The sequence below is a fragment of the Scyliorhinus torazame genome, chromosome 11 (genome assembly GCF_047496885.1).
Source record: "Scyliorhinus torazame isolate Kashiwa2021f chromosome 11, sScyTor2.1, whole genome shotgun sequence".
NCBI lineage: Eukaryota > Metazoa > Chordata > Chondrichthyes > Carcharhiniformes > Scyliorhinidae > Scyliorhinus > Scyliorhinus torazame.
In genome coordinates, this window is record NC_092717.1 from 136,422,993 (window position 1) to 136,450,665 (window position 27,673).

The window sequence follows — 27,673 nt, forward strand, 5'->3', positions numbered from 1 at the left end:
CCACTTCTCACCTGCAAAATGAGTGGCTGGGCATTGAAACTGTGGGGTGGGGAAAGAGTGTTACCGCTTCTGATGCTCCATTGCCACTCACAGTCTGCCTGATACAGCTTTCTGCAGTGACTGTAAAGAAGTGAACAGCACGTCCTTAAAAGGACCACTGATAACAACTCCACAAAAAACACAAGAACATTTTGGGGAAACTACTGTTTCCACAACAGTAATGCTGCCAACTATCAACATTCTACTTAAATTTGTCTCCTGTCCACCACCCAGCTGGACATAGGTGAGGGGAGATTGTGTGCTCTCCCATCAGTGAGCTGCAACAGAACACCTTTTTGATGCCCACAACTCATTAGCTAGATTCAAATGAGACGCAAGCCCAAAAATGGTTTGCTTCTTCCCTCCCATTGCAGTTGGCAGGCTGATTTGGGGAGGATGTTGACAATCCTCATGGCTCTTATAAATGCAGTGACCACTTTTCAGTTCATCCATACCCAATTCTTTGTGCATAATAGATAATGGTGAAATTGCTGTTTTGTTGATTTGTGTGCCTTGTAAGTCTCTTATCAGCACAGCCACAGCAGTGTTTAATCTGCCTCCACTTTCTCTACATTCTATGCTGTCATCAGTTGCAATTTGCAGGCTAAAGTAATTAATGGGATTTGAATAACCAATGATTGGATTCAATATTAGCGATTCTGAGCAAAATAAAGATCTTTCATTGTAAGATGGTGGGGAAGAGACTTAAGAAGGCCATGACAACCTGAAGAAATGTGTTGATTAGAACAGTGTTTTTCAAACTTTTTTTCTGGGGACCCGTTTTTAACCAACCGGCCAACCTTCAGGACCCATGCCAGTCGACCTTCGCGACCCACCAATTTCTCTTACCTTGTTTGCTGCTGACAAAATGGAGGAATTGCAATCGCAGCTAAAGCATGTGATGTTGACGTTCGGGGTGGGTGGGGTGACCTGCTCTCTGTCTCCCTTCAGTCAGGAAGATTATATTGCGTTTAAAAAAAATCTTCTCCTGCTTCTCTGATTGCGCAAATCTACCTTGGCTCATAAATGGAAGGGTTCCAGATGCCTACTTAACCATCTTTGCCACCTGTCCTGCTGTCTTCAGGGATCTGTGGACATTCACTCCAAGGACCCTCCCGCTATACATCTTAGTATCCTCCCATTTATTGTGTAATTCTTTGCCTCGTTTGACTTCCCTCACACTTCCCTGGGTTGTATTCCATTTGCTGCTTGTCTGTCCACCAGGCCAGACCAGTAGCTGCTTCATATTTTGAAAGACATGAGGGATAACGTATTTGCTCCTGTACCAATTTGCATTTCACTCAATTCCGAGATGTGGGCTGGTTGGCTGGCCAGAATGTTCTTTTGTTTCTCCACTTGTTTTCTCTCATGTATGAATAGTGCCTTATGCTCAATTGTGTTCCGAATGAAGCAAAAATGTGGACATGGGCAGGTTGGCCGAATGTGCTGGTATATTCAATGTAATTCAGTGTAACTCAGGATTTCGCTACTTAGGTGCTGGTAGCTCAGTCGGTTTTGGGATCAGAAATAGAAAAGAAATTCACAACAGAATTCGAAAAAAAAAGTACCTTCACATTTTGGGTGAAAACTTGCCTTTAAATGCTAACTGATCAGGTTTCCTTATTGGAGCTTCCGGGACCACACGGTGCTGCTCATGCGCGCCGACGAGTGATCACGCATGCGCAGTGTGCCCGCTTTTAAAAAATCTGGTCGAGGCCGTCATTTTGAAGGCCGCTTGCAGCCGGCATTGTTAAAAAACGGCTGCTGCGACCTTTGCGCGCGAATTTGAGCAATCGGGAGCGCCGCGACCGACGGCTCCGCGACCCTCCTGACAGCTGCCCATGACCCACCCACAGGTTGTCACCCTGACTTTGAAAATGCCTGGATTAGAACATAACAAAAACATGAACCAATCATTTCCGTACCAAAAAGAGACACTGAAAAAAATTAAATGTCAGGTCCCACACAATGTGGAAAATTGGCAGTTCCGTTTTATTATTTGACCCAGACAGTGAAATATATGTTCTGGGATATGGATTAGTATTTTGCTTTAGAAAAGTTAAATTAACAGGAAATATTCAAGACTTGCTGCACTCTTCCTTGTTTTATACTCATGGATTGGTAAATCCAATCGATTTAAAATGAACATAGAATCACTTCTGAGACAAAACAGCTGAGGAAAATAGAAATAAACAATGCTTGCTGAATGAACATTGTTAAATAGCTCAATCTGGAAGAATCGTGCTTTCCTTAATAGAATATTCTTCAGAATTACTCCTTCAACATTTGATATTTTAATGGTTTGTGTTGTGACAATTAATATTAACTTTCAATAGATTATTTTAAAAAGGAATAAAGCAATGACCAATTCATGTTTTAGTTCCTGCAACCAAATTAGATTCTCAATTTTGTACTGCAGTGGTCATTGACGGTATAATCCTTTATAATATTAAATTCATGTTTTATAATGCAATCTATTCTTCTAACCTCTAGCACATAAAGCATCTGTCAATGTTTTGCCATTATGAATTCCTATGCTGCATTTATAATGGAAAATTACCTATGTAACCCTGTAATTAAACCCTCTAGGTTCCTTCGCCCATATTGTGGAGAAACCCCAAATCTCCAACCAACTCTACTTTTCCATGTCTCAAACAGATGCAAATACTTCTGCTTAGTGCTAAATAATATGAAATTGAATTATTATATAAGGATAAGGAAAGAGTGTGTGACTTTCGAATGGGAATTGAATTACATCTTCGTGTTCTATACCTGCTACAGTAGTGAACTCGCCAACATTGAGGGCATTTAAAAGTTTATTGGATAAACATATGGATGATAATGGCATAGTGTAGGTTAGATGGCTTTTGTTTTGGTGCAACATCGTGGGCCGAAGGGCCTGTACTGCGCTGTATTGTTCTATGTTCTATGTCTCATCGCCCTTATCCACCTCTGTCTAATTTTGATTCACTTGAAATCCGCAGGTTTTTTTTGTATTTGTTTTAAAATTTAGAGTACCCAATTAATTTTTTCCAATTAAGGGGCAATTTAGCATGGCAATCCACCTAGCCTGTACATCTTTTTTGGGTTGTGGGGGCGAAACCCACGCATATACGGGGAGAATGTGCAAACTCCACACGGGCAGTGACCCAGAGCCGGGATCGAACCTGGGACCTCAGTGCCGTGAGGCAGCAGGGCTAATCCACTGTGCCGCCCTAAACTACACTGGTTTTGATTTGCAAGAGGTAATCTTGATGTTGACCAATAATGTAAATGGAGCAATACGAGTTCAGCTGCCCATCATACATCATTTTAGGATTTTAGCTTCCATTCAAGTCTGGAGTTTAAAATTTGGGAAGATGTACATCAGGCAGCAGATTTTGTCCATCTTACTCAACTATCTAAAGTCAAAATATGTTCATTTTATTTTGAAAAGGTAACATCAGCCTCACCATTCTGTTTGCTGTAACAAAGGGGATTATAAAATCAGAATTGTGGTATGAGGCCTTGCCTCCTTGAAGAACATATGGAATTCAAATACATATTTCACTCCCCAGAACAATTAAAGGATAACAAAAATCATGGGTGAAGGTGAATATCAAATCCCTCTCATGTCCTTAGTGCAGACTGTTTCATATCATGATTTTGTACTTCTGTGAATGCCCACTTTTCAATTAAAAATATGCATGTGAATATGATTAAGTTGTGATGGTATGTAAGAGCCATGTGAAAACTATGGATTCAGAATTAAAATATTGCAGATGTGGGAAATCTTAAATACAAAAAACAGAAATCATCGGAGATACTCAACAGATCAGGCAGTATTTATTGAGACAGAAACAGAAGTAGTGAGTGTGATTAAGCAACTGTGTTGCCTTTTACCTGCAGCTGCGGCAAGGGAAGATTTTGGCGGGCCTACTACGGGGCTGAGGAGGCAGAAGGGCTTTCTCGAGCAGTCTGTGGGTGTTTTCAAAGTCCTGTCTTTTTGTGTTGACTGTGTATCCTGTTCTGGACCTGTGGTCACCTGTAAATGGCCCCTATGTTCCTGTGGCCCGGTCCTTGGACAAGGTGGCAATGGAAGATCAGACGGCGATACTGCAGGAGAGGAGGGGCCCGGCTTGACTGTGCAGCCCGGGGTGGCATCAAGACACTTTTATGGACTACTGGTGACCGTTTATGTTCAGTGGCTGTCTACTGCTCCCGTAATGGGAACCGTGTGGATTGCTGGTGCTCCTTGGTTCCTTTTGCACTATGTTTGGTCTATTTTTGTCAGGGGGAATTGTTTGATGGATACCATGCCACTGCAGATTATTTTTTTGCCAGCTCTGATGCTCCTCAGTTTCTGCAAAAGTCTGACTCCTGTCATTCTGCTGACAGCGTGTTCACACCCATCCTCTGAATGGGGTCTGCATTGGGGCCTTGAGATCTTGCACCACTGTGCCTGGGTGGTGGGGGGAGGGGGGGGGGGGGGGGAAACAGGTGCTGGCAGGTCCACTGTGAAGATTAACGTGACAGAGGCTTTACATGTATCAGGTGTGACATGGTTTTGAACGTTTTACCGTGACAGATTTCCATTCCCCCTAGCTACGGATAGTGACATCACCAGTACCCACTCAGTGCCCCTCACTCCTCTTGATCTTCCTGGTCTAATGCTATACATAGGTGTGCTCAGGATGCACATCAGAGGTTGAGGCAGCCTGCTGTTTTCCATGCCCTGTGGCCTTTGATGCCCTTGGCGAATCTGGAGGGTTCGAGCTGGGGGGGGCCCCGTTCGACTTACTGGTGTCACTGGTGTAATCATGTTCTGTCCGCTGCCCTTGAGAAGCACCGGTGTCAAGAGGGGGAAATTCAGAAGAACTGGAGACCACTGTCGTCACCTCAGCGGCAGGCCCCGGGCTGGCCTCCAGGGCTTCCTCCTCCCATCTGATGCCCGTAGGGCCCTGGGGGACTCCATGGGATGGATGGGCAGCTGCAGTGAACTCCAGAGGCCTCTTGAGTTATCTGGCACTGTCAGTCGTGGAGGCTCCCTATTGTTTGCATCATGGTGTCGGCGTCCTCAGCGATGTTCCTCAGTGACTGGGCCATAAGAACATAAGAACTAGGAGCAGGAGTAGGCCATCTGGCCCCTCGAGCCTGCTCCACCATTCAATGAGATCATGGCTGATCTTTTGTGGACTCAGCTCCACTTTCCGGCCCGAACACCATAACCCTTAATCCCTTTATTCTTCAAAAAACTATCTATCTTTATCTTAAAAACATTTAATGAAGGAGCCTCTACTGTTTCACTGCGCAAGGAATTCCATAGATTCACAACCCTTTGGGTGAAGAAGTTCCTCCTAAACTCAGTCCTAAATCTACTTCCCCTTATTTTGAGGCTATGCCCCCTAGTTCTGCTTTCACCCGCCAGTGGAAACAACCTGCCCGCATCTATCCTATCTATTCCCTTCATAATCTTATATGTTTCTATAAGATCCCCCCTCATCCTTCTAAATTCCAACGGGTACAGTCCCAGTCTACTCAACCTCTCCTCGTAATCCAACCCCTTCAGCTCTGGGATTAACCTCGTGAATCTCCTCTGCACACCCTCCAGCGCCAGTACGTCCTTTCTCAAGTAAGGAGACCAAAACTGAACACAATACTCCAGGTGTGGTCTCACTAACACCTTATACAATTGCAGCAGAACCTCCCTAGTCTTAAACTCCATCCCTCTAGCAATGAAGGACAAAATTCCATTTGCCTTCTTAATCACCTGTTGCACCTGAAAACCAACTTTCTGCGACTCATGCACTAGCACACCCAGGTCTCTCTGCACAGCAGCATTTTTTAATATTTTATCATTTAAATAATAATCCCTTTTGCTGTTATTCCTACCAAAATGGATACACTCACATTTGTCAACATTGTATTCCATCTGCCAGACCCCAACTCATTCACTTAGCCTATCCAAATCCCTCTGCAGACTTCCAGTATCCTCTGCACTTTTTGCTTTACCACTTATCTTAGTGTCGTCTGCAAACTTGGACACATTGCCCTTGGTCCCCAACTCCAAGTCATCTATGTAAATTGTGAACAGTTGTGGGCCCAACACTGATCCCTGAGGGACACCACTAGCAACTGATTGCCAACCAGAGAAACACCCATTAATCCCCACTCTTTGCTTTCTATTAATTAACCAATCCTCTATCCATGCTACTACTTTCCCCTTAATGCCATGCATCTTTATCTTATGCAATAACCTTTTGTGTGGCACCTTGTCAAAGGCTTTCTGGAAATCCAGATATACCACATCCATTGGCTCCCCGTTATCTACCGCACTGTTAATGTCCTCAAATAATTCCACTAAATTAGTTAGGCACGACCTGCCCTTTATGAACCCATGCTGCGTCTGTCCAATGGGACAATTTCCATCCAGATGCCTCGCTTTTTCTTCCTTGATTATAGATTCCAGCATCTTCCCTACTACCGAAGTTAAGCTCACTGGCCTATAATTACCCACTTTCTGCCTACCTCCTTTTTTAAACAGTGGTGTCACGTTTGCTAATTTCCAATCTGCCGGGACCACCCCAGAGTCTAGTGAATTTTGGTAAATTATCACTAGTGCATTTGCAATTTCCCTAGCCATCTCTTTTAGCACTCTGGGATGCATTCCATCAGGGCCAGGAGACTTGTCTACCTTTAGCTCCATTAGCTTGCCCATCACTACCTCCTTGGTGATATCAATCCTCTCAAGGTCCTCACCTGTCATAGCCTCATTTCCATCAGTCACTGGCATGTTATTTGTGTCTTCCACTGAGAAGACCGACCCAAAAAACCTGTTCAGTTCCTCAGCCATTTCCTCATCTCCCATTATTAAATCTCCCTTCTCATCCTCTAAAGGACCAATATTTACCTTAGCCACTCTTTTTTGTTTTATGTATTTGTAGAAACTTTTACTACCTGTTTTTATATTCTGAGCAAGTTTACTCTCATAATCTATCTTACTCTTCTTTATAGCTTTTTTAGTAGCTTTCTGTTGCCCCCTAAAGATTTCCCAGTCCTCTAGTCTCCCACTGATCTTTGCTACTTTGTATGTTTTTTCCTTCAATTTGATACTCTCCCTTATTTCCTTAGATATCCACGGTCGATTTCCCTCCTTTTTACCGTCCTTCCTTTTTGTTGGTATAAACCTTTGCTGGGCACTGTGAAAAATCACTTGGAAGGTTCTCCACTATTCCTCAACTGTTTCACCATAAAGTCTTTGCTCCCAGTCTACCTTAGCTAGTTCTTCTCTCATCCCATTGTAATCTCGAAGGAACTAACAGCACTCTGCCGTGCCTCAGCAATGTTCACCTGCGTCTGGGACATGTCCATCAGCATGATGTCAAGGCCCTCAGCGACGGTCATCTCAGACTGAGTCATCTCATGCCTTAGACATCACTGCTCAAGCTGCGGATGCCATGCTCCAGGTTTTTCACTGTTGTCACCACCCTAATAGTGTTGGCCTCAGTGCCACTCATTGTCTGCACCATCTCCTGTGCCCGCAGCCTTTGGGACTCCTCCAATCAGCCTTGCAATCGCTTGAGTGTCACTAACACCCCCTCCTGAATATCACTGCTGGTTCCTATCATCTACATCAACTCGCGGAGACCCTTATCCAGAGGCTCGGCATCTGGCATCAACCCAGCTGAATCCTGGGATCCAGCAGACCTCCGACTGCTGTCTCCCTTGAAACTCTTGCCTCCATCAGCAGCATTTGTGTGATGCTCACCAGAGTGTGTTCCAGAAGCCTGTCCACCATGTCGCCCACTGTGTGTCTCTGCGCTGATGGAAGGTGGGGATGATAGCTGTGATGCCCCAATGGTGGTTTCCTCAGAGCTCTCCTCCAAGGTGGTCACTTGACTGGCGGTGGGGGAACGACTCCGGATGGCCCAACCTCATCAAATGGAGATCATGCGAGACAATGGACAATGTGGTCAGTAAGAGGGAAGGGTCATTTTGTCTGACATGAACTCATTTAAGACAGGTCATCTGGATAAAGGGGCAGGGGACCCTCACCTCTCTTGCACAGGTCAACCTTACTGTCGGTGACTGGTCCCTCCTCAGGAACCATTTAGCGATTGGTGGTAGGACACAAATCTGTATACATGTTTTCATATTAAACACCTGTGCACTGTTACAACCTGCCTTGGTGTGAGGGGTGGGCTGGCTTGGGCTGGCCACAAAGGAGGCGCAAGCGGAGATGAGTGGGAATGTGTGGATGTTGACGGTGAGCTTGGCTCAGGGACCGCAGTTCAGCCAGTGCTCAGCGCTCTGGTGTTTTCCCCCCCCCCCCATCTTTGCCACCCCAGGGATTCAATGGGACCATGGAATGACCAGCTCGCATGCAAGGATCACACAGGTGAACGGTGGGAAGTGCTACCGTGGGCAGGAGTCAGACGTTGTCAAACGGTATGGAGCATCAGAGTCAATCACAAGGCGTGCCGCCAACCCTTGGCAGATGAGGACTGATGTTCATGCTCCTCCTCAAGCATGTTGCCCCTCTGCTGCGCAATGTTGTGGAGGACGCAGGAGGCCATCACAATGCGGTGACCCCCCCCCCAGCGCTCTACTGGAGGGCCACTTCAGAGCGGTCCAGGCACCTGAACTGCATCTTCATGATGCCAATGCATCGCTCGATCACGCCCCTGGTCGCTGCATGGGCGTCCTTATAGCAGGTCTCCACAACAGAGGGCAGCATGGTGGCACAGTGGTTAGCACAGCTGCATCAAAGCACCGAGGCCCCAGATTCGATCCCGGTTCTGGGTCACTGTCCATGTGGAGTTTGCACATTCTCCCCCTGTTTGCATGGGTTTAACCCCACAACCCAAAGATAGGCAGGGTAAGTGGATTGACCACACTAAATTGCCCCTCAATTGGAAAAATTGAATTGGGTACTCTAAATATAATTTTAAAAAGGTCTCCGTGACAGTCTCTGGTCTCTGGATAGGTGTCAACATCCACAACCACAGCAGGGTACCCTATCACCCAGGAGAAAGCCACCCAGCCAGGAGCGCGGCGCCACAAAGAGGCTGCAAACCATGGAGTGTGCCGGGATGAAGTACGTCTGGTATTAGGCACAGATGTGCATGATGCGTATCTGATGGCCACTCACCAGCTGCACGTTCATCAAGTGGAACCCCTTTCAGTTTGTGAAGATCGGCCTGTAGGTGCCCATAGGACGACAGGCATCCCGTTGATCACCCCCTGGATCTGGGGCATCTCGGTGATGGTGGCAAACCCCGCTGCCCGGGCATCCTGGTGGGTCCGTTCCACATTGAAATGGATGTATTATGCCGAATGGGCACATAGGGCACGCATACGGCTGGTGGCACTCTGCAGATGCAGGAGTCAAGGTGGGTGGTTCGTGGGGTGCGCAGCAAGTTGGCTGCCTTGCAGACCACGGCAATGGTGGTCCATGCTGCGGTGTTCCAGGTGGCGTAGTGCTACCCTGTTCTGCCCGCTGACCATGTGATCCGCCAATGACAAGAGGAAGGGTGTCCGAGGTGGTAAGTTGCTTCAGCACCTCCCCTGCGGGAGTCATAGGTACGTGCCCCATCACCTACTCCTCACTCAGGGTGCCTGATGGCCCCGGGGCTACTCCATGGGACGGGGATGCAAACAAAATTAACCCCTGAGGCTCCCCCGCCATCTGGCACTGCCAGTCCTGGAGGTCCACTCTGGTCTCAACCAGTGTATGCATGGCCATGGAGCACAGGGCATGGACTACCTCGTTCTGGACTTTGTCACATCACTCATTGAATGTGAAATCTCCCTCTGGGTCTGGGCCACCTCCCCCTATGTCCGTTCCATGTTGACCAGTGCCTGGGCAATGCTGCCAACGCTCTCAGCCTTGGTCCGCTGTGACTGGGCCACGTTCAAGAGCGCCGCTGCATGCTGCATTGTCCAGGTGGCCCTGGAAAATAGCTGCCTGTGATTGGGCAGCCTTGTTCTGGGCCTCAGCCACCACCTGCACAGAGTGCCTCAAGCCTTGGACATGTTGATCCATGACCAAAACATTCGTCTCCAAGATCTCTACCGCTCACGCCACCCATGCGGTGTTGACCGTTGTGCTATGCAGCGTCGGCACCACCCCCGGCTCCTGCAGGTGGTTGGACTCCTCCAACTGCACCTGCAGGTGCTGAATGCTCACTGACAACCCCTCATGAAGTCCCTGGCTCTGCGATTGCACCTCCACTATAGATGGGACCATCCTTTCCAGCCCAAAACCCATCTGGGTGGCAGCTAGTACCCGGGGTTGGCCCGCATTCCGAACCTCCGCCAACTCATGAGTTCCTACCATCACCTCCTGTGCTGGATCAGTTGTGTGTGCAGACCAGATAGTGTCCCAGGAGTCTCTCCACTAAAATGCCCAATCGAGGTGAATGTCTCAGGGATGGTGGAGGGTGTTGGAGACAGCTGTGATGGGAAATCTGTGCCTTTCCCGGACTTGAGCTCTGGGGTGTCTTGGGATTCGGGTCGATGGCCCCCATCGATGTCATCATCGGCGTTGCCCCGGTCGGCAACTGGGGTCCTGGTTGTCGCTGTGGCTGGGTTCAGGGATGGGGATCACCAGAAGAGCCCATCCCATCACCAGCAGCTCCTCAAGACAAGATGCATGATTGCATCGCAGTCCGGGGGAGGGGGTGGGCAGTGTGGGTGGTGTAGGTGCTTTGGAGAGGAGGGGGAAGGGGGCTGTGTTTGGGAGGGGGGGGGGTGTAGGGTTGGTGGTGGTGGAGCGGGGGGGTGGTGATAGGTATGAGGGTGTTGTGGGCAGATATCCACCTGGGGGAGGGGGGACGACGACAGAAAATGCACAGTATTAGACAGTCTGACGCATGTAGCCCAGGGGGTGGGTAGCTGGTTGTTTCAGTAGCCAGGACACTGGCCATGGCCAGCCAGTATGGGTGCTGGCATGTGGTGGACAATAGGGGTTCGGCAGCCCTCCGAGTGGGAAGGTGGGGTGTAGTTATAACAGTATGGGATGGAGGTTGGTGCCACAACACAGTGGTGCCTACTCAACCTGGCCACCCTGAAGTGGTCTTGCAGTTTTTTCTGGCACTGCTGGCCAGCCCGGATGGTGTTGCGCTGACCACCTCTGCCGCCTGCATCCAGCCTGGTGAACAGCGATGACTGGCAAGCTCCTTCCCACCCTGGGGTATGAGGTCGCCCGCTTCTCCACCACAGCGTCTGGCAGGGTTTCCAGATCGGCATCGGTAAACCTCAGGGCTGAGGGTCTTGCTGCCATCTTGTTGGCTGGGATGCTGTGTGAGAGGAGTGAAGTGTGTATATGCAGCTTCAGCTTGTCAGCCTCCTGGGTGTCAATCACGGACCCAGCTAATCCGGCACCATTTCTCATTGGAATCGAGTATGATCCACGTGGTACCGGTGCTAGCCCCTTAACGGTAGCTGAATTGGCGCCTGTTTTGCTGTCGTAGAAGTCCACAAATCCTGCCCCTGCGTCAACACTTAGGGCGTGATTCTCTCAAAAGGGAAAAAAAATCCCCTAGTGAGGGCGATTAGCCGCGTGTTTCCCAGCACTCCCAGTGCCGAGAAACACATGGTTTTTCAACACAACTCACTCTGAATAAAGGGCCTAATTGGGAACGCGCAGATGAGGCCACACATAGCCCCATTTTCTGCAGTGCGAAGTTCTGAGATAGGGAAAAATTATCATAAAAATGATGTCCTGATCTCTCACTACAGTGAGTTCCGGCGAGCGAATGTCTTTTTAACTGAACTGAAACTATGGAGAAAAGAAGGAAACATTGGGGGCGATTCACCTGAAAAATTTCTCTACCGGTTTTGGACACAATTGGTGGGGTGTTTCTCGGCAGCTGCAGTGCTGAGATTGACACCGCTATTCAACGGTACTTTCCCGTAATTTTGGGCCTGAGGGGGTTTCTCCCATCAAGGCCACACTTAGGCAGGAGCTGAGCTCTCCAGCAGAACTTAGAACTGGCTCCTCACAGATCAGTGCATCATTTTGAATGGCTGCCCTGATCTCTACCCCCCCCCCCCCCCTTTCAAGACCCTTCCTGCTTTCAGGACATCCCACTGCACATCCCCCAATCCTTTTGGTGGCCCCTCATCACCCCTTTCATGGGAATTGCCCCCTAGGCCCTGACACCCCAGCCAACCTGGCCCCCAGTCACATTGGAACTGCCAACCTGGCACTTTGCCAGTTGCACGAAGGCACCCTGCCAGTGCCAGGGTGGTACTGGCAGGATGCCCAGCTGACAGTGCCATGGTGCCATGCTGGCAGGGCCAATGTGTCAAGGGGAATGTTGGGGCACTCTCTCTTACCAGCCAGGGGACTCTAATGGCCTGCGAGACGTCCCTCCCCGAGGTGACATCATGCCTGGTCTACATTTGTGGAAACCAATGCTAAAAGACATCCGGTTCAGGCCTTGCAGGCGCGGCCGTTGACTCACGGGTGCCAGATGCATATGATATCCCAGTATTTAAATAATCCTGATCACTCATTTAAATATCATTATCAGGATCACACCCAGTGAGGATGTGGTCCAGATCACACCAGGTGTTTCGAGTCGGGTAACTTCGCGATCGGCCCCCCACCCGATGCAAAGTCCAATTTGAGGCTCTCCAGGGATTCACCCGTTGCACCGGATCCATGCCGGGCTCTATGCGGTGGCTGAATCGCTCCCATTGTCTCCACATTCTCTCCCTATGGATGCTGTCAGACCTGCTGAGTATTTCCAGCTTTCAGTTTCGGTTAAGAACTATGGATGTTGATTTCCGTTCTTACCTTTGATTTTGTTAATATTAGGCAGCTGTGCAGTGTTAAAATTGACCTTCTCACCTCTGCAAAGGGGTTTAAGTCCAATTCAGGCTCAAAATTGCAAATCTCAAAATTGTAAGGTGTCAGGGTCCTATCCAAAATGATGATGGATGTCTTCATCTAGTTCTTAATGGACTCGGAACCACAGTACAATAGCGTTTCTCATTCACCATTGGTTGGCAAATTCACTCAGACACGACTCAGGGTGGTTGTTGTGAAAAGGTGATACACTGGTGTTGTAAGACTATTCTTTTGAAATTGGGGCTCAAGGTCAGGACAGACTCAAAAGAATTTTCATTGGCATCTGTGTCATATATATCACCTGGTAATGCTTGACACTGACTTTGGAGCTTGAACTGAAATGTGTTCCGTTCTCAAGACCAACATCCTTCAACTTTGGGGGCAGAAAAAGTAAATGTCAAATATTACATTTATCATGTGAGCTCATCCAGTAAGACTCCATTAGCCACAGCGACAGAAACCGGACCAATCAGGACAACAATGTTAATTTGCATCCCTTAAGTGGCATAACAGCCGGTAGCCAGTCAAATGGCAGCCATAGGTGTTAATCCAAACCTGGAGACCAGTTGGCTGTGGGAAATTAAGCAGAACAATGAATTGCAAATCACGATTCAGTGATAGGACATCTTAGATCATAGATCATAGAATTTACAGTGCAGAAGGAGGCCATTCGGCCCATCGAGTCTGCACCGGCTCTTGGAATGAGCACCCTACCCACGGTCAACACCTCCACCCTATCACCACAACCCAGTAACCCCACCCAACACTAAGGGCAATTTTGGACACTAAGGGCAATTTATCTTGGCCAATCCACCTAACCACCTAACATCTCTGGGTTTTGAAGGGCTGGTTTGTAGATCCACAGTGTAAGAATAAAATTAATTTCTTAAATTCGTGAAATCAATCTCATGAATGTTGAAATGAGAACCAAAGGGGAAATTACAATTAACCTTTTAAAAACCATGTAACATACTTTTCTATTATTTTTCAATTGAAATTTGAAGTAAAATCTACTCCTGTACAGTAATGCTGGCCGTGATGGGTGTCAAAAAAGGTCATTTAAAACTGTCGGGCCATTTCAGTGATCTGCATTTGCACTCGACATTCTGCAGTGGGAACAGCACTGGTAATTGAGGGTATATTTAAATTAACTGGCCTCTGGTACATTTCCATTCATTCAGTTAATGTTTAAATCCTGGGACTTTTCATTTTGAATGAAGGGAAGTGAAATTTCCATCAGAACAGCACACTGGAGCTTTTAAACAGTTAACTCTATTCAAAGCATCCTTTAATCAGTACCATTCCATTGATTATGTACCAATCAGCCCACTGAAATAGACTGTTTAAAATTCCAATGGTAGTTGATGATGAGACCAGTCTTCTCCATCCAAAACTAGTTAATATAATGGGGGGGGGGGGGAAATCACACTGAATGGATACTCTGCCGAATAAGTTCTTCAATTTTTACATTAATTCCAATTCAACGGGTGGAATAATTTATACCTGATCATATGAATTTATCTCCAATAGAAACCTACTCAATTAAAACTCACTAACAAAGCTTTAATGAAAAAACAGCAGACTTCTGAAAATAAATTCCTTACCAATTTCACTTCCGTCTTGGTGCAGATATCAGGGAGGAGCTGGGAAAAGGGAAAAGAAAGCTCTTTATTTCCCATTTGGCAATTTAACATTGGAATTGACAGAATCAAAAAACATTGGAAAGCATGCCCCGTGCATAAAGGGGTTTTAATAGCTTTATGCTGATGTTTAGCTTTGCATTGATACGAGAAGAATTAGGTAAAGCCAATATTCCTTCCAGCGAGTCTTAAAGTTCTTTTGCAAAGGAGAAAAGGAATTTTAAAAATCTTCCAACAATGCGAAAAACTTAGACAAACCCCAGGCGAATTACTAAAAGATAATAATTTCTGGAGAAAATGATTTCATCTTTCTATGTGATTTTTTAATCGAACATTAAATGTGTTAACATTTTGTATCAAACCCACAATCAGGGAAGATGCATTTCAATATTCTGTTGCAGTTTGGTTTTCATCTGGTTAGTGAAGAGTTCTTATTTTGATGGGACGTTACTGAATATGATACATTCTGTTAAAATTGGAATTATTTGATTAAACTCATGGGAACTCATTTGGACTGATCGTTTCCAAGAGTGCTGGTGACACTTTGATCCTCTAGGTCCACCAAGGTATGGTTGAATATAGAAACAATTATTAAATATGTTTTGCTGAAAATTGAACTTCTGCATGGACGAGGATTTCATAATCCACAGGATAGTGAACCAAATGACTGAAGACTTGTGCTCCACAGCACGCCGCGTCCCCAGCCAAGCTGTTACACTACAGCTACACCACTAGCATCTACCAGACAATGCGGAAAATTGTCCAGCCATGTCCAGTCCACAAAGCGTAAGACAAATCCATCCCAGCCAATTACCACGCTGAATTAACTCCACCAAGGCCAGGCTTCATACAAACTCTAGTTTATTTGGACAACGAAAAGGAGCCGCAGCCACAGGGTACACTGCTTGTATCCCAGCCGGAGGACCATCAGGAATACCGGTCTGAGTATGGGCTGCAGGTTTTAAACTCTTGCTGAATAGTTCCTTATGGGCGAGCCTCCGCCCATTCAATAGGGGTACTCATATTCCACGAACATCATGGGAAGATCTATCAACATTCCCCGTGTCCTTCTTAGTCATCATAACATCCCTCCCCCTCAAGTCCTTTTTACCCTCAATGGTTCCATGCTGGGGAGGTCTCCTCTTTGCACTCAGCCTCGAGACTGACAGGTGGAGCTGGATCGGAAGGTATGAAGCGTATTGGCAACCTTTGCTTCAGCAGCAAGCACCTATGGTTCACCAATGTCGATATTGGCTGTCGGGAGAACTCCCAATTCCTCAGCCTCCATATCTGAACTCGAGTTCTCACAATCGGGGGGGACAAGTAGAAGGTTCTCTATGGGCAGTAGTCCTGCACCAGTGACAGTCATCACTGGGGTCGGAAGCAATGCCTCAATGGGGCAGGTTCCCTACTTCTGATGTGGTCTAGGTGCTTCCTCAGAACTTTGTCTTGTAGGATACAGGCTCTATTTTCTAATATGACTCCAGGGATCCAATTGGAGCCACCTATGAAATTCCACACATAGACGGTGTCATCAGTCTTTAAATTCGCTCATATTTTAATGCACTGTGATTTCTTTTGCGATTTTCACGTTGGGACTCCACTCTCCCCGTCAAATTCGGAAAAAACAAGCTCAACCTGGTGTGAAGCCGTCATCCTATCAATAGTTCCATTGGGACAACTGTCATGTTAAGGGGAGTGGTTCTGTAATCAGGTAAGAATCATGCCAGAATAGTTTCCACTGATGCGGTCGACTCCTTCTTCATACTATTTTATTTTGCTCGCACTGCCAAACCTTTGGATGACGGACGATATGGTGCCGTCCTAATGTGCTTGAAGTCACTTGATTTCAGGAAGGCCTGGAACTCCCCACTAGTAAAGAGATTGTCCCCATTGTCAGAGATTAAGACCTCTGTTAAAGTTTCTCAATCGTGGTATGGGAGGTTATCGAGGTCATGCGATACACTTTCATCCACTTGGAATGTGTATCCAGAACAAGAACCAAGAAGAAAGAAAATTACAGCACAGGGACAGGCCCTTCGGCCCTCCAAGCATGCACCGACCATGCTGTCTGGCCGAACTAAAACCCACTGGAAAGAACAAAGAAAAACAAACTCAGCGATATGACAAGATTGAGGCTCATCATTCCAAAATGTCCAGGAGCATGAGCTCACATTACAGGCGTCATGACAGTTTGAGTGCATGTGGCCAGTACGAGGTTCGAACCAGCGATCTTGGCCTTATTAACACCATGCTCCAACCATCTGAGCTAACCGGCTAAAAAACCCACTAAGCTCAAGAACATAGAATCCAAAAAAGGCCCGGCAAAATCTACATGCACCCACACCTATGGCCTACCTGGAAGGTCGAAGGGAGAGTTTATGGCTTTCTTGATATAAGTTACGTTGTTTATCCAAGTTTGCTATGTCGGTGTCGAGCCACCAAACATAGTTTCTGGTGAGCATCTTCATTTTAGAAACCCAAGGGTGTCTGTTACATTGCTCGAGCACCCGAGATCCCCATAGGATTATACCGTCCTCAACATGACGTTCTTCTCATTTAGCAATATATGGCTTCATGTCACCAAAGTGTTGTCCTTGGATCCCATCACTCATGATAACATTGGGTCCTTTAGTGTCCAATCCTCGATTTGCTTTGCCGATACCGGCAGGGCTTATAAGAAATTCAAGGTCATCGTGATCTCTTCTAACCCAGGTAAAGGAGCCAGGCTTGTGGGCAGTGGGAGATCAAGGATGATGCTCTAAGGAATATTCATAGGACGTCAATGACAATACCCAACGCTGTGTCCGGGCAAAGGTGATAGGAGGGATTGCTCCATCTTATTTAAAATGGTCCAATAAAGGTTTGTGGTCTGTCACTATCATAAAATACATCCTGGGTGAAATGTTCTTACACCAAATATGACCACTAACCCTTCATTCACAATCTGCAAGTGGTGCCACTCTGCATCTGAAAGAGACATGGACGCGTAAGCAATAGGTCTTTCTGTGTTGTCTTTCCATCGGTGCGAGAGAACCACCCCGACTCCGTAAGGAGAGATGTCACACGACATTATGAGCTCCTTCCTGGGATTATAATGAGTCAATAAATTAGACGATGGTATCTGCCGTTTTATTGTTTCAAAAGCCTCTCATGTGGTGCTTCCCAAGACCATTTCTGCTATTTCTTCAAGAAAAGATCATAGAATCATATAATCCCTACTGTGCCTACAAGATGTCCCGGTAGCACAGTGGTTAGCATTGTTGCTTCACAGCGCCAGGGACCCAGGTTTGATACCCAACTTGGGTCACTGTCTGTGCGGAGTCTGCTTGTTCTCCCTGTGCCTGCGTGGGTTTCATCTGGGTGTTCCAATTTCCTCCCACAAGTCCCGAAAGGTGTGCTTGTTAAGTGAATTGGACATTCGTAATTTTCTCTCAGTGTACCCAATCAGGCGCTGGAATGTGGCGACTAGAGGATTTTCACAGTAACTTCATTGCAGTGTTAATATAGCCTACTATTAACATAGTGACATTAATAAAGATTATAAGTATTATAATTATATAATGGGAACAGCAAGGAGGCCAAGTTTGGGATTAACTTCTCATAATAATTGACTTGTCCCAGGAAAGATTTCAATTCTGTGGCATTTAGTGGATTAGGCGCTTCCCTAATAGCTTTGACTTTGCCTTCCATAGGGTGTAGCCTTTTTTGTCTATCTGGTAGCCTAGATAGGTGTGGTGAACCACTGTACACCTGTATTAGGGGATGTAAGGTAGGCCCCTGCCTGCTGGCTCTGCCCAGGAGGAGGAGTATAAATATGCATGTCCTCCATTCAGCTGCCATTTCGCCAGCTGCTGTAGGAGGCCACGCATCTTACTGCAACAAAGCCACAGTTGTACCCAATCTGAGTCGTTGTACAATTGATCGTGCATCAATTTATTGCAGTAAGATTTCTACAGGATGGACAACCGAATCAAACCAGATCGCCTGCAGCTGGATCCGCAATCGACCGACGCCAGAAAAGACTTTAATCACTGGCTAGCTTACTTTGAGGCTTACAGAAACTCAGCGAACACCCCACCCACGGTGGCTCAGAAGATACAGGTCCTGTACTCCAGGTTGAGCTCAAGCGTGTTTCCGCTGATCCAGGACGCCCCGACCTACGCGGAAGCCATGGCGCTCCTCAAAGAGAACTACGCGCAGAAAGCGAACACACTCTTCGCCAGGCACGTACTCGACACTCGCTCTCAACTCCCTGGTGAGTCCATTGAAGACTTCTGGCGGTCCTAATTCCACTCGTCCAGGACTGTGACTGTCAGGCCGTTATGGCCACTGAACATTCTAATCTCCTCATGCGCGATGCTTTTGTAACGGGGATTGGGTCGGACCTCATCCGCCAAAGACTGCTTGAAGAGGCCACACTCGACCTAGCGGAGACAAAAAAAACTAGTGCTCTCCATGACCATTGCCTCACGTAATGTTCAGGCCTAACCCTCCAGCCGCGCGGCCCACCCCTCCTATCCCTCCTGGACCCCGCAAATGGCCGCCCCAGCCGGGGCCTTACCCAACCAATACGCCTGCGCCACACGCCAATCCACGCACCCCGGGGGTCCCCGATGCTACTTCTGCAGCCAGCAGAAGCACCCTCGCCAACGCTGCCCGGCTCGCACTGCCATTTGCAAGGCTTGCAGCAAAAAGGGCCACTTCGCCGCAGTGTGCCTGGCCCGCGCAGTCGCCGCTATCGCCCCCTCCCCCCTGACACACGCACAATGGGCGCCGCCATTTTGTCCCGCCCCCGCAACGTGCTGCATTTTGTCCCCTGCAGGATTTTCAGTCGCCGCCATCTTGTCTTCCCCACGGGGCATGGACGCCGACGACATTCCATGCTGCCACCAGTGACGATCAACCGCAGCTCACCTCGATGACGCTAGACCAGTCCCGTCCATACAACCTGGCCACTGCTTCGACTACGGTGAAAATCAACGGCCACGCGACCTCTTGCCTGCTGGACTCCGGGAGCACCAAAAGCTTCATCCACCCGGATACGGTAAGGCGCTGCTCCCTCGCGGTCCACCCCGCCAATCAAAGGATATCCCTAGCCTCCGGATCCCATTCCGTCCTGATCCGAGGGTTCTGCATGGTCACTCTCACGGTCCAGGGCATAGGATTCAGCGGCTTCCACCTCTACGTCCTTCCTAATCTCTGCGCTGCACTATTACTAGGCCTGGATTTCCAGTGCAATCTCCAGAGCCTCACCTTCAAATTTGGCAGGCCCCTACCACCCCTCACTGTGTGCGACCTCACGACCCTAAAGGTCGACCCCCCCCTCCCTCTTTGCCAATCTAACTTCGGATTGTAAACCCGTTGCCACCAGGAGCAGACGGTACAGCACCCAGGACAAGACCTTCATCAGGTCCGAAGTCCAGCGGCTGCTTTGGGAGGGTATCATCGAGGCCAGCAACAGCCCCTGGAGAGCTCAAGTGGTAGTCGTCAAAACTGGGGAGAAGCATAGAATGGTCATGGACTATAGCCAGACCATCAATCGGTACACGCAGCTCGACGCGTACCCACTCCCACGCATATCTGATATGGTCAATCAGATTGCACAGTGCCGGGTCTTCTCAACGATTGACCCAAAATCCGCCTACCACCAGCTCCCCATCCATGAATCGGACCGTCCATACACTTCCTTCGAGGCGGACGGTCGTCTCGATCACTTTCTTCGGGTTCCCTTTGGCGTCACTAACGGGGTCTCGGTCTTCCAAAGGGAGATGGACTGAATGGTCGACCGGTACGGTTTGCGGGCCACGTTTCCGTACCTAGACAATGTCACCATCTGCGGCCATGATCAGCAGGACCACGGTGCCAACCTTGCTAAATTCCTCTGCACGGCCACTCTCCTCAACCTTACATATAATAAGGAAAAGTGTGTGTTCAGCACGACCCACTTAGCCATCCTCGGCTATGTGGTCCAGAACAGAGTTCTGGGGCCCGATCCCGACCGCATGCGCCCCCTCATGGAGCTTCCCCTCCCCCACTGCCCCAAGGCCCTCAAACGCTGCCTGTGGTTCTTTTTGTACTACACTCAGTGGGTCCCAAACTACACGGACAAGGCCTGCCCACTCATACAGTCCACCCAGTTTCCCCTTACGGCTGAGGCAAAACAGGCCTTCGCCCGTTTCAGAGCAGACATAGCCAAGGCCGGGATGCACACAGTAGACGAGATACTGCCCTTCCAAGTAGAAAGCGACGCATCAGACGTCGCCCTTGCCGCCACCCTCAATCAGGCAGGCAGACCTGTGGCATTCTTTTCCCGCACCCTTCATGCCTCAGAAATTCGGCACTTGTCCATCGAAAAAGAGGCCCAAGCTATCGTTGAACCTGGCCGGCAGGAGATTCACTCTCCTCACTGACCAACGGTCGGTAGCCTTTGTCATAATATACACCAGTATATCATGGTGCAGACACACACTGATGGATACACAGTGGGACCAATCAACATACACAACACCGCAGCCAATCACCAGTGAGAGCACATGCACTATAAAGACAGGGGGCATCAGAGTTCCCGCTCATTCGAGTAGCAGCTAGCTAGGAGCACAGAGCTCACAGCCTGCAACACAGACATTCACCATGTGCTGAGTGCATCAACTGGTTAGGACAAGGCAAAGGTCTTTAGTTAAAGCTAGTATCGTATTTACCCACAGTTCAAGTATGTTTAAATAGTTAACCTTTTAATAAAATAGTGTTGCACTACTTCAAGTGTTGGTGACCTGTATGTGATCCAGAACACCCAACACATCAGCCTTCATGTTCAACAACACGCAGCGGGACAAGATCAAAAATGATAAAATCTTGCGGTGGAGAATTGAGCTCTCCAACTATAATTACGCGATCTTGTATCGCCCCGGCAAACTCAACGAGCCCCCAGACGCCCTATCCCGAGGTACATGTGCCAGCGCACAAGTAGACCAACTCCGGGCCCTACACGACAGCCTTTGTCACCCAGGGGTCACACGATTGTACCATCTGGTCAAAGCTCGCAATCTGCCCTACTCCGGCGAGGAAGTACGGACAGTCGCCAGGGACTGTCAGGTCTGCGCGGAGTGCAAGCCGCACTTCTACCAGCCGGACCGTGCGTGCCTGATGAAGGCCTCCCGCCGCTTTGAACGCCTCAGCGTGGATTTTAAAGGGCCCCTTCCCTCCACCGATCGAAACACGTATATCCTCAGTGTGGTCGATGAGTACTCCAGGTTCCCCTTCGCCATCCCGTGCCCCGATATGACGTCTGCCACCGTCATCCAGGCCCTCAACACAATCTTCGTTCTATTCGGCTTCCCCGCCTACATCCACAGTGACGGGGGATCCTCATTCATGAGTGATGAGCTGCGTCAGTTCCTGCTTAGCATGGGTATCGCCTCCAGCAGAACGACCAGCTACAACCCCTGGGGAAACGGGTAGGTAGAGAGGGAGAACGGGACGGTTTGGAGGCCCGTCCAGCTGGCCCTATGGTCCAGGAACATCCCAGCCTCTCGCTGGCAGGAGGTCCTCCCTGATGCACTACACTCCATTTGGTCACTACAGTGCACCGCTATTAATAACACACCTCATCTACGTCTCTTTACCTTCCCCAGGAAGTCCACATCCGGGGTGTCGCTCCCGACTTGGCTCGCAGCTCCAGGACCGGTCCTGCTCCGTAGGCACGTCCGACTACACAAGGCGGACCTGTTGGTGGATAGCGGACACTTGCTCCATGCAAACCTCCAGTATGCCTATGTGGCGTACCCCAACGGCCGCCAAGATACAGTCTCTCTCAGGGACCTGGCACCAGCAGATTCCACCCATACACACTTCCCCATCAAGGTGCCATCCTCCCCTTCCCCGGCGCTTCCACAATTAACCCCACCAGGTCCATCCCTCCTTCCCCTGCCCACGCAAGAGGATGAAGAGGATTTTGGCACGCTCCCGGAGTCATCCAATATCAGGCCGGCACCGCTGTCGCCAGCATCGACATCGCCGCCACCGTTACGTCGCTCCCAGCGGAATGTCAAGGCACCAGACCGGTTGAACCTCTAACTGGCACCGGACTTTCAAGAGGACATTTTTTCTCTCACTTCCTTTTAATATAACGCTGTACATAATTTTCAATACTGTATATAGTTCTACACCACCCCCGCCGGACTCATTTTTAACAGTGGGTGAATGTGGTGAACCACTGTACACCTGTATTAGGGGATGTAAGGTAGGACCTGTACTACAGGTTCGCCGGTAGCCCCTGCCTGCTGGCTCCGCCCAGGAGGAGGAGTAGAAATATGCGTGTCCTCCATTCAGCTGCCATTTCGCCAGCTGCTGTAGGAGGCCACGCATCTTACTGCAATAAGACCACAGTTGTACCCAATCTAAGTCTTTGTACAATTGATCGTGCATCAATAAGTTAATTTACATGACTGGAAAACACACTTTTCTCTTTTTAAGATGTACCCCTGCTTTTGAAAATTGCCACAAGACCTCATTTAGGTTTCAAGGTGCTCCTGCTCTGAAGTCCCTGTCATCATAATATCATTCAGTTACGCTGCCATCTTGGGTAACCCCTAGTGTATATTCTCCATGACCCGCTGAAATATGGCGTATGTCAAAGAGACCCCGAAGGGTCGGTGGGTATACTCATACTGGCCCTTATGGGTGTTAATCAGGATGGGCTTGCGGTAGGTTTAGTCTAATTCGAGCTGAAGGTAGGCATGGCTCATTTCTAGTTTTGTGAAAGTCTGTCCACCTGCTAGTTTGGTATATAAGTCCTCTGTACGTGGCATGAGTTACCGGTCCAATTTTGAGACATGGTTGACTGCGAGTTTATATTCCCCACAGAGGTGGACTGATATATCAGCTTTAGGATGGAAACAACTGCGAATTGCATGGGGGTTATTATCCCTAAACTGTGCAGTTGCCTCAGCTCAGTCTCTGCATTCTCCAGCAGCCAGTATGGAACCCATCATGCCCTGAAGTATTTTGGTGTGGCATTGGGGTCGACATAGATTCTGGCTCTTTTTATTTTTCCATGTCCCTCTTGGAAAACTCCAAGGTATTGACTGATAATTTCTTGAAGTCCTTCAACACCCAATCGGAAAACTTCCAGCCAATCCAGTCTGATCGATCTGCTGCAGCCAATCTCTGCTCATAAGACTTGGTCCCTGTCCTCGCAGAATAATGAATGGCAGTCGGGTGACTGTTGTCTGTTGGTCACTTGGGTCGTCGTGTTTCGCATAATCCGTAAATGTTCGCCCGAGTAGGTGGCTAATCTCGCTCTGGTGTCCTCTAAACCAAAATGTAGGATGCCAGTCTGGAGGCGATTAAACGTCTATTCTCCAATGACGGAGACAGCAGCCCCTGTGTTCACTTCCATTTCTAATGGATGACCATTCGTGAGTAGCCTCATCATTATTGTGGATATTAGTTGTAATGATACAGTTTAATTCCATTGTTTCCTTGTCTGGAAGTGGGTATACTTGCATGGCACGAGCCTGTGCTGGCCTTGGGTTCTTGTCTAAGTAATACGTGTATTGCCAAGTCCGGAAGCATTGCCTTGTTTGTGCCTTTCAGCTGTGTTTGCAATAGTCCGTGAGGTGACATTTGCATTCCTCCGGAGCGGTTTCTCTGGTGCACTTGGTGTTATCACATGGCTTCCTTGACTGCCACGGAGGTGCTACAGAGTTCTGGTTAGTCAATGAGTGACTCCCATAGGTGCCTTCGTCTCAGGTATAAGCTTTCTTGTGTAAGGCCTCACCCCGCCCACCTGAGGACACAACTATCTTGTGCCCCTTGAGAACTTTCTCTGTGTTCCATAGGGGGACAGGACTAGTTTAGTGGCCTTTTTCAAGTCTAGATTGGGGTCCGCCAGTAATTTAATTTGAGTGGTGACATTATTTATTCCATACGCCAATCTGTCGCGTACTATCTCAACTATGGATGCGATTGGGCGGAGAATTGGTTTGGACGCCAACATCGTGATGGGTGCCGGTTTCACGCCAAAATACAATTCTCCAGTGCCTCGACAGCGGTGACAATGTGTTCCACTCCGCATGTACAGTAAATGTCGTTGGCATATCATAAGCAGACCTGACTCAGAATTCTCTGGGGCCTCCACAAATCTCCGCCTCCAGTGGGGGGAATTCTCGCCGGTGAGGTTCACTTGTGCTTGTAAAAATCGGGAAACAGGATCTGTGGCTGACGAGGGAGAGAGAGTAGGTAGGGCACAGAGAGTCACGGCTGTGGGCTGCCGAGCTGGACAATGGCCCGGGGGGGGGGGGGGGGGGGCTGCTGTGTGACAGAGGAACGGGAGTGAGGCCAAGGTGACCACCCCACAGGACTGAAGCGGTATCCAGGCACAGACCGCATGTCCCTGCGGTCTGGCCCCTGGTTCTGCAGAGTGCCACCAGCCGTATGGGTGCCCCACCCCATCACACCCATTCTCTACCTTCCACCCCACCCTCTGCCAGACCGCATCTCCCAACTGGCTGCCATCCACCGGCGGGGCATCACGTGGCCCAGCCAAGGGCAACACCCACAATAGCCCCTACAGGAGGTGGTGGACGGAGGCCACAGAGCGTACTGCTGGCATGGACAGCACCAGTTGATGGTAGCCCTGGCAGCAGGGATGGGTGGCAGTGCCAGAGACCCCCATGGTGTCAGGCACCAATGGGGCCAGGGGTGCCGGGATGGGGGACATGCGGCGGCAGAGTCCGCAGTGCAAACTGCGGCCACTGTGTAGCTCGGTAGATCTGGTGGGCATGGGCATACGCACCATGCTAACATGTTGGGCTTTCACCCCCTGCAGACAATGGAATTTGGAATTCAACCAGCAATGGTGGCCTTCCTCCTAGTCGCCACAGCCCTGGGGGATGCACTGCGGCTGTACAAGCTGGAGCTGCTCTAGGAGGAGGAGCTGCAGCAGTCGTCTGTGCCCCAGAGAACCAGAGGCAGCCGCTGAGGATGGAGAGCCGGCCACCCAACAGGCCGCAGAGGAGGAGGAGGTACAAAGGATGCACCGAATAAGGCCTCCCATGTAATGGCAGCGCCCGTCATTCGAGGACCTGCTGGACTGGGCATGCCATTAAAGACTCCAGCTGAGCCAGGGGACAATGCGACATATCTGCCAGATCATGGCGTACCTGGCCCCCTGGGGGACTGTGGGAGGGCACATGATGAACATGCAGCTGCTGCGTGACCATCTGATGCGCATCATGCACATCTATGCTCAATACCAGGGCGGTGTGCACGATGCCTTCATCCTGGCACAATCAATGATCCCCAGCCTCTTCGAGATGCCCATCCCAGCTGTGGGATTGATTCCTGGGCGTCAGTGATTATCCACTGCGATCGTGGCAGATGATGCCTATCTGGATGCCACATACCGATGCGGAGGCCCGCCACAGTGAAGTGACGGCCATGCAACGACGAGGAGTGTAATCGAGCGGTGCTTCGGCATCCTGAAGATGCAATTCAGGTGCCTGCACTGTTCTGAAGGGGCCCTCTAGTATGAGTTGAGAGGGTCGCCCTCATCGTGGTGTCCTGCTGCGTCCACCACAACATGGCACAGCAGAGGGGCAACATGCTGGAGGAGGAGGTTGAATGCCAGGCCTCCTCTGATGAGGATGACATGGAGGAGGGCGAGGGTGGGCAGGACATGGGGCCAGGCAGGCATGGGAGGCCGTACGATGTGTGCACCAGGGCCAACACGCATGGACTCTCTGATCGCCTACGAATTCATAGATTGAGGGGGGTAGACTGGCCAGGGACACAGGCACCACATCCCACCCCCACACCACTCCCTCCACCCCAGCCGATCACACCCCCATGTGCAAGCCCGTCTGTGATAACTACCTGTCGTACTACGGGGTGTGGGCCCTGGGTTGACAGTAACTGCGGGTATTATCCATGGGATGGAGGATGATGACAATCAGCTCTGTGATGAGCTCTGGTGCTCCAAATCATTTGACAACATCGGACTCCTGTCCATGGTAAAACTTTCCACCGTTCACCTGTGTAATCCCTGCATAAGAGCTTCCACGCTTCCATCGATTCCCTGGGGTGGCGGTGGTGGGGGCATGGAGGGGGGTGGTGGGATGGGGGTGAGACACTGGAGCGGTGAGTGTTGGCTGCACCCCGATCCCCAAGCCAACCCCGACCCCAACTTCCACCCGCCACCCATGTCCCATCTGCGGTCAGCCCAGACCAGCCCACCCTTTACACTCATCTGACAGAGCACCTAGGCAGGTTGTAACATTGGCACAGGTGTTTAAGGTTAAAACATATATACAGATACGTGCCCTCGCCCCTGTCACTAAACTGTGCCCTACACCCATGCCTACTTAACTGGTGTCTACTTTTCTGGCCTTAGGGGCCATAGCGCTACATCTAGGTGGATCCTCAGATGGTGAGCTGTTTGTTTCAAGCTGAAGGCTGCTCAGTTTTACTCCTCATTGCCAATGTAATAACTCGGCCAAGGCCAGGCTTCATACAAATTCCGTTTTATTTGGACAATGAAAAAGAGCCAAGCCATGGCGTACAATACTTCCGTGCCATCCCGGGAAACATTGGGAATGCTGTCCTGGTTTTGAGCTGCAGGATTTAAACTCCCACCGAATATTTCCTGAATTGAGCCTCCACATGCTTAATAACTCATATTCCACAAACAAAGAACAAAGAACAATACAGCACAGGAACAGGTCCTTAAGCCCTCCAAGCCTGTACCGGTCATGATACCAACCTTTGCCAAAACCCTCAGCACTTGCTTGTGCCGTATCCCTCTATACCCATCCTATCCATGTGTTTGTCAAGATGCCTTTTGAACGCCGTTAATGTATCTTCTTCCACAACCTCCCCTGGCAACACATTCCAGGCACTCATCACCCTCTGTGTAAAAAAAAACCTGCCTTGCACATCTCCTCTAAACTTTGCCCCACGGACCATAAACCTATGCCCCCTGGTGACTGACCCCTCCACCCTGGGAAAGAGTGCCTGCCTATCCACTCTATCCATGCCCCTCATAATCTTGTAGACCTCTATCAGGTCACCCCTCACCCTCCGTCTTTCTAATAAAAAAGTCCAAGTCTATTCATCCTCTCCACATAGCGAACACCCACCAGACCAGGCAACATCC

At 49.3% G+C, this 27,673-nt stretch overlaps 1 protein-coding gene across 1 annotated transcript in view; it reads right to left on the reverse strand.

Moving 5' to 3' along the window:
* sntg1 (syntrophin, gamma 1) overlaps positions 1–27,673 on the reverse strand; it is an 807,301-nt gene that overhangs the window by 225,452 nt on the left and 554,176 nt on the right. Inside the window, exon 3 of the mRNA XM_072467795.1 lies at positions 14,482–14,520. Coding sequence (XP_072323896.1) covers positions 14,482–14,520 — 39 coding nt within the window. The remainder of the gene's footprint in view (positions 1–14,481; positions 14,521–27,673) is intronic.